The following is a 22,289-nucleotide window of genomic DNA, read 5'->3' as shown; positions in this document are numbered from 1 at the left end:
GAGCTTAGTGGTCTCAATAACATGTACATGCAGAGGCTTTCCACCTTCGCCTCCTCACATTCACTCTAGGAGAGAAGAGGAGGGAGAACTGCCATGCAATTCCCACCTTCAATCCATCTGATCCTCAGAGTTTTCAGTTATCCTTGCAAATAAGCCATTTGCTATTTGCTCTGGCAGAAGCTGCTTTCATAGAGGCTGCTAATGCAGCAAACAAATGACAGCCAAAACCATTGCAGACTGGATTTGGGGTTGGCTTCTCCCGGGACATAGCATGAGGTGGCAAAGGAAAACAAGCAACACTATGTTTACTTGGGAATAAGCCCCACTGAATTCAGCAAAGCCTGCCTTTTGAGTAAACATGCACAGTATCAGACTATAAGCTTTATTGCAAAGCATTTGCATGTCTGCACAAGAGGCTGTGGACCTGGAAGAAGGGAATGGGGGGGGGGGAACGTGCATGGTGGATGTACGGGGAAAACACAGATTGTCCAACAATCTGCTAATTAGTCAAAGGAGAAGGGACAGAATACACTGGAGTTTACCCACCTAAATAAGTTTTTTGTTTAATTTCCATATTGCCCCACAGCAAGCACTGTGAGTGGCTCACAGTAAGAAATAGCTTTACAGAGCAAAACACCGTAGCAAGCTGTATGATACCAGGCCAGACCATTTGCCTATCTTGCCCAGTAATGTTTACTATGACAGACAGAAGTTATCATGGGTCTCTGGCAGAGGTCTTCCCCATAACTTGCTACCTAATCTTTTAACTGGAAATGCTATGAAGAGAACCTGGGACCTTCTGTACACAAACCACTGAGCTATGATCCCTCCCCCAGTGAGAAAAACAAAGCAAGAATTAAAAGACAAAATATACAGTTTTAAATCTAACTCAGCTAAGAGGCTCTTTGCAATAAAGGAAGGTTTTCACTGGCCCCCTCAATGGTAGTAAGAATAGTACAATACAAGCCTTCCTGGATGCAAAGTTCAATCACTGGGGAGCCTATGGCAATAAATGCTATTAATTAGTGCTGTACTCAATCTTCACCTGTGACGTTTCAAGGCAAAAAAGAGTGGAGTGTTGCACATGCACTCATTGCTTTTCCTTTCTGCATACTGTTCTTAGGTGCTTCTTTTCCTGATCTGCCACTTTAGTGCCTTTTTAAAAAATGGAATCCCAGACAATTATAGCACGAGGATGTCAGAGAGACAGTCGACTTTGGCTTCATGGTGTTATCATGAAGCTATATCAGAATGATGTCTTCCTGACTGCATTTTGAATAGTCAAACATTTTTGCCATGTTACACAAATCCACACATACCACCAAAAAAAGTGTGAAGGCAAGTTTCATGATGGGGGGAAATTTTACAGACTCCCTTTCATTTTGGCTCAGCCCTAGCATCAATGTCACAGATAGCAGCTATATTACTGTAAAAATTGTGTTTGCTTTAAGGCAAGCTTCTATAATTAAAACCTGTTGCCCTGTGATGATGGCAAAAAACTAAGCACTTTACCTTGTAACCACTACATGTTAGTCCTGCATTCCGTTTGGCCAAAACACACTTCATTCGCAGAAAAAAAGATCTCTCTATTTCATACTCTGAAAACAAAATACAAATGTTTCAAGACTCTTTACAATATTCCTTTTGCCATTTTAACATAGTTTTTAATATTAAACCTGTAGTGTGTTTTTTTAGTTATGCTTACAAACATGAAGCATGAATATGAAAGTGATAATAGAATTCTTGCTAAGCTGTTATTTGTCACAGGCCTCATGATTTTAAGCATCCCTCAAAACCATGAATTTATTTATTTTAAACATTTTTAGGCCAGTTTCTGTACAATGTTCTCTGAAATGCCATCATTCTCTCAGTTATCGATTTTTACATTTCAGAATAAACATTTTACATACTTTTAAATATCCAATGACTTCCCTTCTTCTCCTTCCATGGTTCATTTTACGTATCTTCCATTCCTCCATATTTTACTATAACCAATTAAATCAGTTTTCCATTTTTACATTGTTCAAACATTAATCACACTGATGAATTTATCTTAATGCTGCCAGTGTTATCAGCTGCGTGCAATTATTTTCCATATATTCAATAAATATTTTCCACTCTTCTTTAAATATGTGTTCTTGTTCTCTTATTCTATGCGTTAAGCCTGAAGTTCTGCATATTCTAGCATCTTACGTTGCCAATCCTCTTTACCTGGGACCTCACTCACTTTCCATTTTGGGGCTAACAATACTTGAGCCGCTGTTGTTACATACATTAAAAAACTTTTCTGACATCTGGGAATTTCTGTATGAATTATTCCCAATATGAAGTACTCCAGTCTTTTCAGGAAGGTTATTTTAAACATTTTTTTTCAACTCATTATAAATCATTTCCCAGTACTCGTTTACTTTTTTACATGTCCACCACACATGAAAAAAGGTTCTTTCCGTTTCCTTACACTTCCAACACATATCTGATTCTACTTTATACATCTTAGCAACCTATCTGGACTTAAAGACCACCTATGGATCATTTTCAAATAGTTCTCTTTGAATGAATAACATGCAGTAAATTTCAGATCATTTTTCCAAAGTTTCTCCCAGAGGTTTAAATCTATATCGTGTCCTATATCTATTGCCCAGTGTGTCATTGAAGCTTTAACTAGCTCGTCATTCGTTTCCCATTCTAATAAAAAGTTATACATTTTGGACAAAGGTTTATCCTTATTTTGTAATAATTCTCTTTCAAATTGTGAGCTTTGGTCCAAAAGTATCCACACTTTGAGAATGAGTTTACTATTAGAATAGAATAGGTCAAAATCAGCAAGTTTAAATTAATTGGAAGGCAGTGTAGCTATTTTAAAACTTCAATTTGACCGGCCCCGCAGTAACCGTAGTTTCTGAACAGTCCTCAAAAGGTATCCCACATGATGCAGTACGTTACAATACTCTAAACGCATACATGAAGAACTGTGGTCAGGCTAGCTCTGTTGTTGAGAAAGAAAGCAGTTGTTGTGCAACCGTTAGCAAGTGAAAGGTGCTTCATGCCACAGAAGTCACTTGGGTCTTTGAGGCTAACACCTCCATATTGGGAACCTGATTTTTCAGGTGAAGTACACTATCACCTGAAAACAAACAGACTTATACCGCTTCACCTGAATATAACAAACAAGAGAAATCGAGCTTCATGCTATCAAAATATTGAGAACACCTCGGTCAGTAGATTTATATAGATGCTGTCCAACACGTGGAATAAAACCTGAAGAACGCCATAGCATAACTCCCAATAAACAGGCTTATAGTTGATCATCAAGGGAGCAGGAGCCCACAACATTATACACCAATTTCCACCAGCCAACCAGTTCATCAAGATATCACAATGGTACTGGACACATCTGAGAGGTACAGGAAAATCAACAGGATTGCAATTTTTTACTCTCTCCTGACAAAGGAGGCATCACGGTGATCAAAGTTTCTGTGCCAAACCCTAACCAAAAATGGATTTAGATAATCAATGTCATTCAAGGGTGTCTGGAGTTGCATGAATACCTTGTCCCCAAAAGGTACATTGGTAACTGGCAGGAAGCTGGCACAAATGTCTGGGTCCAGCATAGATTTTTGAATGTGTTGACAGAAAACTGCCTTATTTAGTGTAGCAAAGACAACCATCTCACACAGAGATGTTCATTTCATTATCTGCGGATTATTTCTGAATATTTAGGTGTTTGAAACTTATGGTCAGAATGTCAAATTGGAGCACAGGGCTTCAAAGTATATTCCATTGTTAAAAAATGATTTTTAATAATATAATTTTATTTTCAATTAAGATACTTTATTTAAATGCAGAATTATACTTCCCTTAGTAACTTCCCAAACCCCCTTGATGAGGACTTCCACATTCCAGCAAATTGATCCTGTGCATGTCTACTCAGAAGTAACTTCACCAAGTTCAGTAGAACTTACTCCCAGTTAAGCATACAATCACAGCCTAAATTTATTTCCTATGGATAAAGAATTTGACATTTTTGTGCTGCTTCCACCAAATTAAGGCATTTACATGCTTTCACTTTCTTCCATGTAACATTCCTACATGGAAAATAATAGCTCTTCATAACAAACAGCTTACAAATATGAATAATACACATGTAAACTCACTAAAAATTGATTTTATGACATCTGTACTAAGATCCAACCATATCATTACTGGTTCTGCTAAAAATTAGAGCAATATACTAATTCTCACCTTCCATGTTCTTTTCTGGACATGTTGGAGGCGCATGGATACTTAGCCCTGCACAAATATTTGGGCACCCTCCATCTATGCACAACCTGCTACCTCCTGCCGACTGCCTTCATTTTTTCTTTCCTCAAGGACCTGTGCCACACAGAGCACATCCTTGCTAGGTATACAACTGCAATAAGCTGCCTGGGGAGAGATCATAGAATTGTAGAGATAATGCAGCTCCATACAGCTAGCAGGTTGATGTCCCCTGCAGACTAACTATGAGAGAATGACCCATCCATCTATCCTTGAATTGCTTGAGAATTTTGTTTGGTCTTCATTTTTAAGCAAACTGACTAGATTTGCACTTACCAGACTAATACGTGGATCAGAATGCAGTTATCCTTCTGTTTTCATACTTCTCCCATTTTGCAATACAGGTGTCAGCTCAAAAAATGTACCAAAATGCACACAAAAATGTGTATTTTAGGATAAAATGAGTTCAAAATGTGTCTTTTGTAAAAAATAATAATAATACAGTACATTAATGTGATTTTATTTTATTTTTTGCTTTTAAAAATTTGCAGATAGTTGCAGAAACAGATTTATGATCATATGTGAACCAACACAGACCAAAAACATGTTGATCCATCCCTAATCTATAGATAGCAAGAAGTTTCCCAAACCTATGAAGCTATGTAACTCCTGAGCCACCTAAGAGCTAGGTTCATAAACTAAAAAAACAACACAAATCTATTGGCCTAACTCCTATAAAATTCTGAAGATCTATTTAACTAGCTGACTTAACATGTTACATACAAAACATGAGTATGTAAGCCATACCTTTAACACATTAAGTAAAAGATGACATTAGAATAACAAACTAGAAAATCTTTTTCTGCAAGGTGTTTCATAGTTTGCTACATTTTTGTTCAAGTCAGCGGCTGCAGCAATCTAACTGGTAGCTAAAGACCCTTGATGCTCCATTCTGAGAAAGAGCAGCCAATCTAAAACATACTTAGGAAACATGGCCACAGTTGAAACCTTGAGACTTTTAAATCTCTGCAGGATCAGGATCTCAGCATCTTTGCCAATTGTTTAGCAACAAATCCACATGAGTGATCCTGCCACTGTTTTTTGCTTTGTTTTTTGCACTGTGTTCTCACCCAGCTACTACTGCTGGCCCTTAAATAATCATTGTCAAATCACTGAATTTTCACTGAAGAACTGTCAACTCACTGAGTCTTCTAAGAGCATATATCTGCTGCTTCAAGTTAAAGGACAAGTAAGGTAAAAGGTAATGGACCCCTGGATGGTTACGTCCAGTCAAAGGCGACTATGGGGTGTGGCGTTCATCTCACTTTTCAGGCCAAGGGAGCCAGCGTTTATCCACAGACAGCCTTCCAGGTCATGTTGCCAGCATGACTAAACTGCTTCTGATGCAACGAGACACTGTGGCGAGTGCCAGAGCTCGCATGGATTCAAACCACTGACTTTCCAATCAGCAAGGCCAAGAGGCTCAGTGGTTTAGACCACAGCACCACCCACATCTCTAAAGGACAAGTGAGACGTAGTGGGGGTTATGACAAAAGGAGTATGTATGTGAAGGAAACCCATCCTTTTCCTTGTCTGGCTCCAATACTAGAAGTGCAACACAGAGAAAACCTCTTAAAGGAACGCAGAGAGATAAGGATGAGGAAGGAAGGTTTTCCTAAACACCCTGCATACTCCTTTTCATGGAAAACCTTCCTACCCACTTTATAACTAAATTCAACCAGAAAGCAAAACAAGAAACCCACTCCAGACTTTCAAGCAACATTCCCCTTTGCCTCCTGCGGTTTAGGTCTTCCTTAGGAGATCCCACTCCAAGAAGGAGAGCCACATTCCAAACATCTCAAAGTTTGCTAAACAAATATTACAGCTAACTTAAATGGTCAGTTTACAGCTCCCCACCTCAACACCTATGTTTTTTGTAATTCCCCCCAGTGCAAATTGAGCCATCCTGGGAGTGGCTTGCAGATAATAACAGTGTTTGTTCCTCTAGGCTGCTACTACTCAGACCATTTCTAGCCACAAAGGCTTAATTATTGGTGGCTGGAAAAACATCTGTTCTGTTTGAATTATTAAGCACTTTTAAAAGAAAAATTGCAGATAAAACTCTAGCCAGTATTTCCCAGATACATGGCCAGCTGCTGGACAATGTGTGATACTTAATGAATTAAAACCAAAGAGACAATTCATCTCCATGTGTAGCCACCATCAGAGGGTCTACAAATGATGTGTTTTCTCCTTTCCCTCTTGGAGACCATGTACTGGCCATTACTCAGAACAAAAGGCCAGCATGGTTCTAGTTTATCCAAACCTTCTGCACTATTCCAATGTAATGGCTGGTGCATATATGACAAAGAGGAGGAAGGAAAGAAGAAACATTTACACGGCCTTATAAGAAACGCTCCACATGTGACAAAAGAACTCATGCGCCACATCACACGTGTACCTTTGTCTAACCCATACAACAAATAGATTGCTGATTCTTTGAAGATCAGACAATCCAGAGAGAACATAAAACAAGACTCATCTAAAGCCACATATTTATTTACATCCAGTTTGAACTGAGATGCCAATTATCAAATACACATTAAAGATAAAATACTCATTTGATCTCGTCAATGGGATTTCAAATAAGTGAACTGTTCTTGTTTTAATCAAGTATGTATCTTAAATTACCCCATTTTCCTGGAAATTCAAAGACAACATGTCCAACTTCAAAAAAGATTTACAATTTTAATATGTCCTATGGACATTTAAATGGTTTGCTCTGTTATACGTCATGGTATTTAAAAAGGCTATTTTATGTAATGAATTTGTGCTTGTTCACTCAGATTGCACATGACTATTCAACAAGATACTTTAGCCCCTTCTGTGAAATTATATTTAGTTTTCATGCAACCCGGAATAATCCCTGAGGTGATGGAATCAAATCAATCTTACTTGCTCTCTCCCATTTCTATGTGTTTTGAAGAAGGATCACATAAAACTTCAGAATGTTTTGTTTGTTGCCAAATGGTCACAAAGCATTTTTCACAACTCTATACCTACTTATACCCTTGTTCAAAGAGCGAAGTCATTTATTATTTCATAGCTGTAGTCTACAACTTAAAGTTTCATCACTGTGAACAACTATTGCAACTAGATATGCTGAAGAATGAAGTTTTAATATGATTTTCACAATTTGGAATGAAATGAAAGGTGCTACATCAATATAGCTAGATACAACACTTGGCCAGGAACCCTTTTTACATTTGTAAATTTCAGTGGATTAAGTGTTAGCATGTTAAGATCAGCACTACATCTCATCATCCTTTTTACTTGTATATGGTCATATCATATGGAAGTACCTTGTAAGAGATGAGGATGAAGAGGCTGGTGAGCTGTTAGAACCGCTGTCATTTCATCATGGTCTGATGGATGTATATACTCATAAATGCTATTACCGGTGAGCTCCACCTGTCAAGAATATATTTAATACATTCAGAACTATAGCAGATTTTTTCCCTTTTAGTATTATTTGTCAGAGATCTCTGTATGTAATATACATATGATTTACAAATACCCCACTGCATTTCTAACACTCCTTTGTCTTCCTGAACCAAAAGCAGCTATCAACCAATAGCCACAATCTACAAGTTGTTTTGTCTTACCATGAGCAAAAAAGGTTCAGTTGCAGCATACATGACTTGAAGACTGTGATCTATGTAAATACTAATTACACCCAAAAAAAAAGTATTCAGTGTTAAGTATGACCCTATTTTGAGCTCTAGATTCAAACAGTTGTTGCTGGAGTAGATAACAATGAAACAATAGAATGTTAAGTTCCTGTGATTTATGTAAAGTGACATAACCCCCTTTAAAAAAATGTGTGATCAGAGCTTGGATGGAGGGTGGTAGGGGAGAAATGAATAGCCCCACTCATTTCTCAAAGGCTAATCAGAGTTTGGTCTTTTCCTAAAAGACTATGCTCACACAGCCCTGGCAGTGTGGCTGTGAGACTGAGCTTAGGAACAGTGTATACACCATCCATTTGCGCTCCTGATTCCTCAAACAACTGACATAGCTATCTTTTCTATAAAGGTGAATTCACACCTTATGCAGTTAGCATTTAGTAGGTTAAAACTGCAAAACAGTCCTTTTTATCATGGTCTGGATGGGCTATTAAGAGTCACAGGTTCAACCGTTTCTTCCTCCTCTCCTCTCCCACCGATTATGGTAGTAAATTCCATGAGACTAGCATTCTGATTCTTGAGTTCCAACCAGAACTAGGACATTTAGGGTTGGAATGAAAAGCAGCTTTAACAAGTTTATGAATTAGACTTCACAGTTCTCAGTAGTTAACTAGTTAACAACAGGTCTAAATTAAAATATGTGCAGTTACAGGTGGGTAGCCGTGCTGGTCTGCCATAGTTGAAACAAAATAGAAAATTCTTTCCAGTAGCACCTTAGAGACCAGCTGAGTTTGTTCTTGGTATGAGCTTTCGTGTGCATGCACACTTCTTCAGATACCTTCAGATATCTTAAAATATGTGGTTGAACTCATGTGTTTTCTACAAGCATGTGCCTTGCTTTACTGAATTAAGGCATAGATTCATTTAGAGACTGGAATCTCAACCAATTTAGTTTTAAAAGCTGTCCCTCAGTACATTTTATAAGCCAGGGAATCCAGTCTTTCATCTGACCAACAGCTATGTGAATGCTTATTAATGTTTACCAAATGTATACACAATAGCTATGTGAAAAATTCAGTCTTGTCCTGTGGGTCTTCATTCCAGTTTTGAGGAAACAAGTGGTATATAAGCAGGGGCAGATCCACCCACATGGAAACAAGTAGTAATATCGGTTTCCATCCCTGTGTCCTTTCCAAAAAGGAAGAATTACCCCGAATCAGACCTAACATAACACAGCTCTCTGCTTCTAGCTTTGTTGGGAAAGAGGCTGTAAATGCAAAGAGGCAGTACTTTACCCAAAGCCATTCTTCCAAAATATATTTTCCTACTTACTGTTCTCACAAGGAAATAAGGGTAAAAAGGAAGGTAGAGTATTGCAGACAGGAGAGTGAAGGAGGCAACACAGTTTGCACAATGAACATTTTTAGGGAGTGAAGGATAGAAACTGGAAAGGGGAAAGGTGGTTTGAAAAGGTAGGATAGGCAGCTATAGTAGAAAGAGACAGAAAGAACTTGGGGAAGGGTACAACAGACATAGTCATACCTTAGCCTCTTAACAAGGCATCACATGTATAGAATTACCTCTTTACCTATACCAGGGGTCCCCAAACTAAGGCCCAGGGGCCAGATGCAGCCCAATCGCCTTCTAAATGCGGCCCGCGGACGGTCTGGGAATCAAAGTGTTTTTACATGAGTAGAATGTGTCCTTTTATTTAAAATGCATCTCTGGGTTATTTGTGGGGCCTGCCTGGTGTTTTTACATGAGTAGAATGTGTGCTTTTATTTAAAATATCTCTGGGTTATTTGAGGGGCATAGGAATTCATTCATTTTTTCTTTCAAAATATAGTCCGGCCCCCCACAAGGTCTGAGGGACAGTGGATTGGCCCCCTGCTGAAAAAAGTTTGCTGACCCTTGACCTATACAGTATTGGCGTCTAGAAAAAGTGAGGGGAATCCTCTCCCCAGAATACCAAAACAGTCCAAAGTTTTTTAAGAGTGCTTCTAGACCTCACATACCTCCTTGCCATGCCTGCATTTAGGAATCTGCTACTACTAACACAAGTAGTTGCTTTCTTTTACTCTATTTTTTCCTCCAAAGAACTCCCTCATTCTAGTGGTGTCTGCTTTCCTCTGAGAGTCTCAGAGTGTCACCAAAGCAGAGCACTTTTGAAAAGAAATGAGAAGTTACTAAAAATAATAGCTAGAAAATTGGTTTTTACTGTGTAGGCAACTGGTGAACATGGTGTCATGTCAGGAAATTATTTCAAAAGGTCCAACAATGACAAAAATGGTCCTGCAAAAAACCTTAGTGCCCAATTGTTAATTGCCCCTGAGGAAACAGCAAGCAGGTTGCTTCTGCTGCCTTGCCCTTCCCCTCTTAGTGGTGCCTAGGCAATACGATTCCAGACACTACCTCAGGTCCCTTGCCCTATCAGTGAGTTCATAAATAGTTGCATACCATTCTTAAATCTTTTTTAAAGATAAATAACAATCTGTCTCTCATTAATAAAAGTCAAAGCAAATATGTGGATCTTCGCTCAAGGCTACAAGGAGAAGCCTGCAAAATGAAGCTGGCAAGCTAATACTGACCCACCATGCACTTTAAGGCCCACATGGGAGCATTCTATAAGAGCCACTCCACACATGAAAATAAACACCCTCTTTACTGTTTACTGAATCAGCAGTACTTCACACAGGTTTCAGAAAATAATATTTCCATGATAGTGGGAACATCCAGTGTCGATAAATGGCACAGTCCTCTACATCAGAAGGAAATCGCACTGAGTTTAAATGGTATATGATTGCAACCTAAGGTTGTTAAAGAATAACTTTTCAAACCATTAAACATGGGCTAATTACAAGTTTTGGGCACAATTCATATTTCAGAATGCTGGATCACATCCCAATTCAGCTTGCTAACAGAAATAGAATTGCTCTACAGTATTCTAAACACATGTACTTGAAAGTAAATCCCATTGTTTTCAGCTAAACACACATTTAAGAAATTGTTAGTTACCTTTAAAATGAACAAATGTAATAGTGCCCTAAAACCCCAAACGCTAACGTTTGAGCAGAACAGTAGTAAACCTGGTTTTATGAGTTCTACCATAAACATATAAAATGCTTTACTGAAAAGGCCACAAGGCTGGCAAAACTCAAGAAAAATTGCCTGAATTCCATGTGAACACTCATAAATCTGCTCCCTTTTTATTTTTTCCTAAAGCACATTTACTATAAAACTCAGGTTTCTTCTATTTTCACAGCAGCTAACACTACAAGTGGAGAGACTGCTGTTGCACTCAGTTCCTGCTTCTGGGCTTCCTATAGGCATGAGATGGATGGGCGTCTGGTCAGATCCAGCAGTTCTTATATTCTTACTGCACACAATTCAAAACACAGACTGGAAATTTCCACTTTTTTCCAGAGATCTATACCACTGCTCTGGCCAATGGCCATTTGCAACAACACCCAGCTAGGAATAGGCAGCACTTGCTATAATTGTATGACAAGTGGACTATGCTGTATCCAGCTTCCAGGAGGCTTTAGTAGTACAAGGGAGAGTAGAGTTAACAAAGCACTTTTGTGGACTGCATTCTTAGTTTCAAAATGTATAAAAGTAACAAGCAAAATTCAAAGTTTTTCCTTTACAGTGATAAGCTGTGTGAAGTATTTAACTTAAAAAACTAAAAACTAAAAACAATTCAAAGGAAGAACTTCATGTCAATGGCAAGATAATATCACCACATGCCACATTATCATTCAATAGGGGGACAGAACTTGCTCCTACCTGTGATAAACCTAGATGAACAGAAGCCGTTTCTGAGATATACATTATTTTGCCATCAGATGCTACCACAAAAACAAACCCATCCAGAGTCTGCAAAAGAGAAAGAAATACAATAAAATCTTACCACTTACAATTTTTAGTCACGTTGCTTGTGATAAGGTTTTTTATTTCCCCTTACAGAAGAACATATATTTTAAAACATATTACCCATATTGGCTTGATGAAGACTAGGTTAGGTTGATTAAATCTGTGTATCACTTCCCACTAAAACATCCCAAAATTATTTATAAGCAGGTAAAATAAATAATAAAATTAAGTATACAATAATAAAATTAAAACAGATTAAAAACAGATTTAACTGTATTATATAATTGGTGCTGCCCAATTACTATTATACACACACTATAAAACGTTAAACCTAACTCATTCTCCCCTTACATATGCTAGTTTTACAGCAGCAGCAAATTGAACATTCTCGTGTTGATATTGGGTTATTTTAGTACTTAGCAAAAATCCTGAGTTCTTATGGGGGAAACCAATCCCAATTAATTGGTAAAAATAATTTATCACTATTTACAGTTTTAATGATTCCTGAGTGATGTTTTACATTCTTCTGACTATTTTATTAAGGGTTTCGTGAGCATAGAATAATCTGACAAGTGGCTCCTTTGAAACTTGTAATGAAAATGAATGAACATGAATGTTTCATAAAATAAGTTTTATGAAACCATAATTTCAAAAACGATAGAAGGGAAATCCCTTGAAAGTTAAAACTACCTTATATAATTGTTCACAAGTAACTCTGCAATATGCTACTTTGACTGATTCGATAGTTATTGCTTGGGACCTAATATTGCATATTTTAACCAATAAGATAAAATGAAGGCTCAGCAAACATTAAAGTATATTGTTGTATTTTAAAAACACTAATCCTGATCACATGAGTAGATTTAAATCTGCTTCCAAACACCATTTTGAGGATTCAGATATGAGTCACAAAAAGAAAGACATCTCAATCCCAGAAACATGTATTTGGAAGCAAGTTCTGCTGATTTCAGGGAAGAACCTTAATGTACTAGAAGACCATTTCGTATGCAGCAGGTCCCAGGTTTAATCCCTGGCATTGCCTTTTGAATAATCTCAAGTAGCAAGGCAGGTAAAGCTCAGAAAAGCCTGCCAATCAGAATGGAGCAATGATTTGAGAGAGGTGCCACAGCTCAACAGCAGAGCATCAAAGGTCTCAAGTTAAATTGCCAGTTAAAGCATCTCAGGTAGGCAGGCTGAGAAAGACCTCTGTCTAAGACCTTAGAAGTTACTGCTTATCAGAGGACCAAGGGTCTCAGTACAGTATAAGGCAACATGTTCAAATGTTCATTAAAAAAATAACCCACCTCTACGCAAGTGTGATTAGACCATAAGAATTCTCCATATGGAGGGAAAGAGGTCTACATACATTTGAAAAGGAAAACGTATTTCTAAATACTGTACATAGATAAAACAACTGCCTTTTATATTTACTAGTTCATATTTTAAGATGCTGGAACAAAAGGAAAGTAATAAAAGGCTGCAACAGAGGGGCAAGTTCAATGTTACCCCAATAAAAAATATTCCAAATTATTCTCTGACCTACTCTTTTACAGCATGTAATTAGAACCAGATTACTCTTTGGTTTCATTCCCGCCCCCCTTCTTCTGAACATAAACAAAACTTTGTAGCAGTATTAACATGGGGAAGAAATCACTGCTTTCTTAAATAAAACACTGCTTTAAAACATTCCTCATAAACCAGCAATTTGTTCCCCGATGTTATAGTTAGGCTGCATTGGCACTTCCATTAGAAATCCTTACTTTTAGTGGCTCTTTAAATACATGGCACTCCCCTCCCTTCTTTGCTCAAATGTGAAAGCACACATATTTTCAGTAAAGTAGCTACGTGTCTTAAAACAACATTTATAATTCATAAACAACTGGACATTTTAAATAGTATTACATCATTATTTTGTGTTAAAATTTGAAAATAGTAAATTAAGAAGTTGCAGATATGTTATAAATATTAATTACTGTATTGCAAACCATCTCAAGCACAAGAGGTAAGATATACATTTTTAAATAACTAGCAAATAAATAGATGTCACTAAGCTTCTTACTGTGTGCCAAACTATATTTTTGAAAGTTTAACTTATATCACATTTTGTTTAAACATATATTTGATTTTTGTCAACAATGATGTTCTAAAAGTTTTTTTCTTAAAGTATACACTATTTTTCATGAAGTTGACTTTCTATGCAACAACATTACTGTATATTATAACAAATAAAGTATACGTTAAGGATGTGAATCAATTTCTGTTTTCATTAAAGTTACTTTCAAAACAGGTTACATTCCAGCAAAAAGATAGCACTTCAGGTCATCATACACCTCATTCTACATCAGTGCCAAAGCATTTGTTAATGTATTACAATTATATACACCCCACTATCCAATGGAAATTAGTGAAAATAATGATTTATCATACAGTGTTTATTCAAGTTTCAGAAGGGCCTGCAAATGTCAATCTGCTACTAAAATGTGGTTGAACAGTTTAAGAACCAAGGGTGCAACACTAACCCCCTTACCTGGGAGTAAACCCCATTGAATTAAATGGGAATTACTTCTGAGTAGACATGGTTAGGACTGCAGCATAAAGCATAACTAAAACAAAGCTCTCAACCTTTACCTCATATTTTCAGGGCTTCCTTTACCAACATGCAAAAAGGTTACAATAGTGAGTGTAAGATGAATTATAGTGATTTTGAAAAACAGTTTATTGTTTTATTTTTCCGGTTTCACCTACTCAAGTCTGCATTTCTCTTTATTATACCTGTAAAATCAGGAGGAATTTACTAGCAAAAAAACCTTTTGTGAGGTGAGCACACGCATGTCTATACCCTTTGCAGCATTGGGACTTACACAATAGAGAGAAGCAGAATTCCAAAGTGGATCAACCAGATTTTGAACAACTGTATTTTCAGGTGCTAACGTCAATGGAAGATCTAATCCAGATGTTCTCCTCCCACCACAGGAGCCATGCGTTCTTTTAAAGGTTTTCCCTACTGAGCAATGAGTAAACTGAAATCTCCCATTAAAAATGCATGTTTATGTATAGATATAGATATGCAGCTGTTTAAAAAGAGCCTATTGCAGCACATGTAGATTGACTGAAATGTGTGTATATGCAAGCACATATTATCAATTACAAGCCACTAGGGTTTCTTGCCTATTTATGCCACTTGATTTATGGTTGTCCTGCATACATAAGATCATCACATTCTTTTATTTGACATTAACCCATTCATTGCCACTCACTAATTCTGTACTCCCAAATCATAATAAACCCGGCCTGGAAGTCCCAATCTACCCATAAGAAGAGGGAGCTGGCCAGCATGTGCCCATTTTCTCTGCGACAGGTTTGTTCACAAGCCGCGGTTACTAGACTCGGTGATCTACTGCAGTCACATGGACCGTCTCTTCCCTTTCGCCTTTGAAACAAAAAAGGTGGCTGTCTCCAGGGGACCGAGCCTTGGGTTTTGGGGCGAGATCCAGAGGGTTTTAACGCAACAAACTTCTCCTGAAACAACACAAGCAGTATTGAAGAAGCAGCACGAATCGCAGAGACTCTACCTGAAGCAAATGCGAGCCCAGCTCCTTCGCGACATTATCCAAGGGGCCTAATCTGCTCGGCTGGCCCCAGGCGTCTCCCAGACCTGGAAAAGGAACCGAGAAGCCTCAGTTAACGCACATGAATACAGTTCATCTGAAGCACTAGCAGGAGGTGCAAGTTGGCCTATTCCTCTGCAGCAGAGAGAGAGAGAAGCAGCAGCGTAACATTGGCTGGGTCGTATTAGGGGGAGCTGGGCCTCCCTGCCCTGCCTGTGCAGTTCCCCGAGCGGGTTTCTCGGCGAGTTAGGTGGTCTTTTCCTCAGGAAAATTAGCTCCATGACATTGGGGTTTAGATTCAGCTGAAGCCCGCCACGTTGCGAAAGGGCCTGGCCGGCCCACGTTACTCAGGGTTCAGTTGCCATTTTAGAGGTGGGGGGGGGATCCCACACAAAGTAACATAAGCCTCCCTGAAATCGGCCGAGGGGACCTCGCTAAAGACGCCCTGAATAGAGTTTTACACTCTCTCTCTCTCTCCCCCCCCCTCCCCCCGCCATCTTCCCACAAGCCTTTGCGAAGGGAGGCCACGGAGGCAAAAGGCAGCCGAGCTATACAGTAATATTGCCTCGGTGCTTTTGAGTGCAAACGTTTGGTCCCTTCACTCAAACGCCTGCTGCTGTCGCTTCGGCGAATTCATCCATTTGTCCCTTTCACAAATCCTTCCGAGTCAAGACTTCCCCATCTATACAACTTGACTTTGGGCGGACCCCTGTTTAATTGGATATTTATTTTAATGGGTCTATATGCTGTGCATAACTTGAACGTAGCTTTCCCGCCTTTTCTCCTGTAAGGGAAAATTCCCACAGCCGCGTGAAATCCCCTCCTTTCCTCCACCCCTGGAAGTCCCTTCAGCAGGAAGTCTAGACTGAGGGTAGATGGGATCTCACGCTGTTTATCCCTGGCACGGATCCCCTTCAATGTTACACATTTAATCAATATGAAAATAGATTCTTGATTATGAATGGCATTGGTCGGACCCACCTCCTGGCCCACTGAAAGGTTGACCAACTACCACAAAAGTAGTGGGATGTTGGGAGGAGGAGTAGTAGTAGAAGAAGAAATTATAGATAATAGGGCTGTCGCTTTCGTAGACACCCTAATCGCTTATTCTTTAAGGGGACCGAAACACCTTATCGCTCACACTCCTGGTTGTCTGTAGAGCGTGGACCACTGCTTCACTTCGGTTGCTTTTAAAATAATAATTATTTAAATAGTGATCGACACCGTGCTTTGTGTAAACGGATGGCCGAAGCCTCTTTCACCAAAGAGATGTCATAACATAACGCCCTTAATTTCAACACTGCCATTTCAGAACCCCTTGGACAGGGTTCGGCTCAAAACATTTAAAAAACGAGTACTCCAGACGATTCCTCGGAGATCCTGTTTCCCCCTGACATTGTCATCGGGAAACTCGTCTCCTAAATTACTAGCTGTAACGAAAGCTGCAGCCCTTGTACAAAGCCGCCGAGAGCAACAACGCCACATGTTGTATCAGGGCAGGGGAGAATAATTCTGTTTGCATTGCAGAATCCTCCCAATGCTTCAGTTCTAAGCTAAAAGGCGCCCCAGATCAGCCTGCAGAGAGAACGAAGACACACACCCCGCCAGGCCACCGCTGAAGGTGTCGGGGCTTTGGCCTGCCCATTGGACCCTAGAAGCCCTAGCCCAGCCCCTGGAACAGCGGCTGCAACGGCACACTCTATACTCTACACATGCTTTCCTGGCCCAAATCTTTATGCTGAAAGAATATTCAGAGACTAAACATGCGATACTGGCATAGTATATAAACCTTAACTCATAATATTACACTACACACGCTATACCTTTAAAGAGTATTCAAACCACACACACACACACACACGGCTTAAAGTTTCAAGAAAGGATATTCCGAATCCGACTCAACGTCAGGAAGAATTTTCTGTTCGACAGCGGAACGGATGGACTCCCTCGGAAGGGGGTGGACTTTCCTTCCTTGGAGGTTTTTAAGCAGACGTTGGATGGCCATCTATCATGGATGCTTTAGTTGAGATTCCTGCAATGCAGGGGGTTGGACTAGATGACCCGCGGGGGTCCCTTCCAACTCTACAATTCTATGAAGAACCCCACAAACTGCATTCTACCCCTCACTGAACTATATTAACGAACTACAGTTCCCATGATTCTTTGGGGGAAATGTGATCTGTACTTTAAATATCTGGTGTGTACTGCAGCCTACATACGGTAGATTGTACATAATATATAATTTCTCCCGCGCCCTTCGCCCCCTCTCTCCAGTCCCACTCTGCTCTCTGCTAATAGCAATTTTGTGACACGGGAGGAAAGATGTGCATGAAGGCTTGATTTAAATCGTGCTGCAAAAGACCGCTCCGCCCGGAATTAAATCAGAAGCTAGTTTCTCTGAAATCGGCTTTTAATAAGACACAAGAGAGGCATGAAGGTTTCGTCCTCCGCTGGGCACCTCTTTCCTTTGAAATTCATAGCTGTCAACTTTTCCCTTTTTCAAGGGAAATTCCCTTATTCCGAATAGGATTCCTCGCAAGAAAAGGGGAAAGTTGACAGCTATGCTTTGAATACTTATCCGGCTGGCACAATCCGGCTGGGTTCTTTTCACTTTGATACGGTGCACCAACTAGTACAGCACCTCATATATGAGAAGGGGTTGGTGCGATCTAGATGTGTAAATATGATTTGGGGGCAGTTTCACCAGAGGAGAACATCTTATTTTGTCTGAGCGCTACCAGATTATGAGTGCTTGGTTCACTTAAGGAGAACGGGGGCAGCACATTTCCTTTAACCAGTGCTGGTGAGCATGGTTTTGGTGACATCTCTATGCAGCAAAACCTCCATAGTAGAAGAGATTAATGATAATGATGTGTGTATATGACTTTAGAGCGCCACAAGACAGAATTTATCCCGTTAACCCTAGCAAAAGCGCTGTAGAAAGCAATCTTCCCGCTTCCTCATAAGGAGTAAGGAGATGGTACACCCTCTTAACCTAGATTAGCTATTCCAGAGTAACTACCAAGGCCTGGTACCTTCCTTGTCCAGAAGCATTGTAAACACAGTTACATATTCGTGGTTACACAATACCCATCTTAATTAGAAGTTTTTTACCTTTCTTCGCACTCACAGAGTGGGTTTTTATTTCCACCCTTTCCCTGTATGTCTATGAGTGCTGCGGAAATGCTAACCAAAGTTCGTATGCAGAACCCAAACCTGGTAATTATTTCGGATTAATTTGTGTGGAGGGCTAATACGACTTTGCACACATGGCCAATCCATGCGGGAGGCGGGGAACAGTTGGTGAGAAATCCGCAAGTTTAATCAAGGTGACTGCGGTTAATAATAGCCAAAGGTCACTCATGTGGTGGTTCTTCTAGCACAAATTCACTTTCAGTCCTCAAGGCCGGGAAAAAGCGCTGCCTCTTCCGAGGCTCTTGAAACGCTCGCCTAGGCTTGTGGCGCTCGCTCCATTCATTCCGCTGTGAATTCCGCGTGGCTCCCAGAATGCAAAGCGAAGAGCCCCGTGGAGTCCATGGCCGTGCCTCCCTCCTGTCATTCTCCTGCTCTGCCTGCGGGTGGCGCACGAGATATTCATATTCTTGCTTTCCTCTTCCGGAGACTGGAGCCCTGACCCCAGTCAGGGTAAAAAGAGGACAAACGCGATCTGCCCTATTGGGGGGGGGTGGGGGGTGGACGACGACAAAGCTGCACCTTGGTGGTCCCGACAGAGCCTTCTTTCCAAGGCTGTTTAAAAAGGGTTTCTTGTTGATGTGAACTGCTCCTTGTGCAGGAAGGGAAGGAGAAAGTGACTCGGCACTCAGCCTTTCCCGCTGCACCTGCTCCCAGGGTCGCTGCGCTGGAGACATTGCCTTGCGAGACAAGCTCGGAATCGGAGCGGGAAATGCATGCATGCGGCTGACTGCCATCCAGCGCCATGCAAATCCGTGCACAAGTGCAAACCCACTTACGCTCACAGTCCAAAATAATATGCTGCTCGAGAAGCAGCGCCTTTTTGGCAGCAATGGGATTCTCTTGAGAGTAGCATTGTGCTGCAAGAATATTTACAGAAATTATTTGTGTTCCGAATTACACAGGGTTGTGTGTTTTTGTTTGTTTGTTTGTTTGTTTTGTTAAAGCTAAGACTTGGCTTTAACAGGTTTATGGATTGAGCCATCCCCACATTCAAAGAGCCGTCCGTTCTTTCGAGCAGATGAGCCAGCCATTGTTCGCCAGCTTTTCAAGAACCGCCGCTCGGTACCTGCTTTCTCGCAGGCTGCGCCGCGCCTGCTAATTATACAAGCTGATGCAGAGCCATGAGCACTTGGTGCCCCGTCCACTTTTTCTGCTAATAAGGGAACTGCATGCAATGGGAATGCACGGGGCGCGGGGGGTGCAGGCAAGACTGGTTGAATGTAAACACCGTATCTTGGAGAAGTGATGTCACAAAGATATAGAAATTAAGAGCCACACTTCCATCTTTTAAAAGGAAAAGATACAGCTATCATAAAGTCGGGAACAACATGAATGGGAGCCCTTCCACCGACTCACTATGTGGTTTAGATCGCGCCCCGGCGTTGCCAAATGCGGGAACCACTAGAGAGAAAAATCAGACATCGTTTTATATTAAACATCTGTTAACTGACAAGCTAGTGTTTAAGTGGCTCTGCGGGGTTCACTGTCTCTTTGAGTTTCTTTTTCTTTATTCTCCCCGATCACATTGTGGTACGAATTTATCAGCATGATCAGAGTTTTTTCTACACGTACCTTTTGTCTGAATAACTCTCGCCTGGGCTTCAGTAAATGCTGTCTCATAAACCTTTTAACCTCTTTGTAAAGCAAATCGTGTTGTTTTTTCTTTCAGAATCAAGCAGAACCCAGCTGCATTTTGAGGAAGCCATGAATCCATTGTTGCATTTCCCAAGGAACAGAATGTAAATTTATTTGCTACTGCTCTCCGCTACTACTTATCTCAAAGCCTTTTCCGGAGGGCTACAAATTCCATTCTCACGTATACCCGTTACGTCTTTATCCATAGAAATGCTGTCTTAACTGGGTTAGAAAAATATATAGAAATACTGTAGCCTACACAGAAATGTTGCCAAGTCCATCCCTCGGCGTGACATTCAACCAAGGCATCAGCAGTTTAAACTTTGTTGCCATCCTGGCAGCCATAAGTAAATCATAAGAACGGCCAACAGAGTTAACAAAATGCTAAATCAGTCTTCTATAGAAGCGATTGTGTGTCTTGTGTGTGTTTTGATGCTAATATGTCTGCTGACGATTAGGAAATACACAGCATGTTTGTTCTTTGAGCCAATGGATCTGTGCACCAAAATCCGCCAAACGGGTTCCTTTTCATTGTATCATTTGACATTAGTTGCGGGATTCCCGAAGATTTTTAAGTGTTGCAAGATTCTCTCCAATACAAAACTGATTTCCTCCTGTCGCATTGTCAACGGTGATGGCAGGGCTTTGGGGCAGAGGTCCAGAATCCCACTCAGCAAAATCAGTAAGAGGCTGGTATCAAAACGCACGTTACTGACATCCAGAGAGGGGACCATATAAGACCAAAGTCTAAAGTTGCCCCACTGCTGCCACCGCTAAAGCTCAGGTGTATGTCGCCAGAGAGAGCTCGATCCAAAAAAAAACAACAATGAAGCCGAAGTGTTTGGGCTAATGCTGGTGGAAACTGCGACTTTAGCTACTTAAAGCGCAATCCTGTGAGTGTTTACTTGGAAGCACAGTTAGTATTCAGTGAGCTTTGGTCTCAAGTAAGTGTGCGTCGCCAGTGATGTAGCGGTGAATACTGAAGTGCGGGCGCTCTTCATGGCAACCCCATCTCCATGCCCCTTCATTGACGTAGCCAAAGGAGGGCAGGGGGGCACCTGTCCCCCATCAAGTAAAACAATAGAAATACTTAACTAAATGACCAATCACTTTGGTTCTCCCAACAAAAGTCCTCCCCCCAACAAAAGCCATGTGCCCCTCCTAAGGCAAGACAACGAAGCTGAACCTTTGCCCAATACAGACGTTATAGTCCGTATCAAACCTCTCCGCCTTACTTTACAAACAGGCTGATGAAAGCGTTTCGGAAGACTCAAAAGCTCCTTTGCTGTTTTGTGACATTTTGGTTGGTCATAATAAATAAAGGGACTCCGACATTTCTTCGAAACAGAAGTGGGGTGCTTAATCCTTTAGCTTGCACCCTAGTGTAACCTCTACCTCTTCTTCTTATTCTATTTATCGTACATGGTGAGGGTTTTTATTTCCCTCGGAGAACAGCTCCTTTATTTGGCACGCAGAGGTTTGGCTTGGCAAATAACTGCCAGAAGACCTGAAAGAAGGAGCAGGGAGGAGGCTCGTCGTCCCTGCTTGCCTTTCCCTGCTCTGTTGCTGTAGCCTCTATTGAGGAATGGCTGCCGCTGCGTGCACCGTGGTGACTTCCTCTTTACATCTCCATCCTAAGTAAAAGTAAAGGGACCCCTGACCATTAGGTCCAGTCCTGTCGGACTCTGGGGTTGCGGCGCTCATCTCGCTTTACCTGCCGAGGGAGCCGGTGCTTCTGGGTCATGTGGCCAGCATGACAAAGCCGCTTCTGGTGAACCAGAGCAGCGCATGGAAACGCCGGTTATCTTCCGCCCCAGCGGTACTATTTATCTACTTGCACTTTGACTTACTTTCGAACTGCTAGGAGGTGGGCAGGAGCAGGGACAAGCAACGGAAGCTCACCCAGTTGTGGGGACTGGAACCACCGACCTTCTGATCAGCAAGCCCTAGGCTCTGTGGTTTAACCCACAGCGCCACCCGAGTCCTGTCTCCATCCTAAATGGCTGCCTTAAAAGAAAGAGCCGGTTTTGCTACA

The 22,289-nt window shown here is 40.8% G+C and overlaps 1 protein-coding gene across 2 annotated transcripts in view; it reads right to left on the bottom strand.

Moving 5' to 3' along the window:
• Window positions 1-22,289, bottom strand: part of SIM2 (SIM bHLH transcription factor 2) — a 49,509-nt gene that overhangs the window by 14,310 nt on the left and 12,910 nt on the right. The window contains exons 2-5 of one of the 2 annotated variants that reach the window (XM_033147003.1): window positions 15,389-15,471; window positions 11,730-11,819; window positions 7,620-7,728; window positions 1,513-1,598 (exon numbers count right to left, since the gene is read on the bottom strand). In XM_033147003.1, the coding sequence (XP_033002894.1) occupies window positions 1,513-1,598; window positions 7,620-7,728; window positions 11,730-11,819; window positions 15,389-15,471 (368 nt within the window). The remainder of the gene's footprint in view (window positions 1-1,512; window positions 1,599-7,619; window positions 7,729-11,729; window positions 11,820-15,388; window positions 15,472-22,289) is intronic. The other variant, XM_033147004.1, reaches the window with a different exon arrangement.

The sequence above is a fragment of the Lacerta agilis genome, chromosome 4 (assembly GCF_009819535.1).
Source record: "Lacerta agilis isolate rLacAgi1 chromosome 4, rLacAgi1.pri, whole genome shotgun sequence".
Taxonomy (NCBI): Eukaryota; Metazoa; Chordata; class Lepidosauria; order Squamata; family Lacertidae; genus Lacerta; species Lacerta agilis.
Note: the sequence above shows the minus strand (reverse complement) of the source record. Positions and strands in the feature narration are given on the sequence as shown.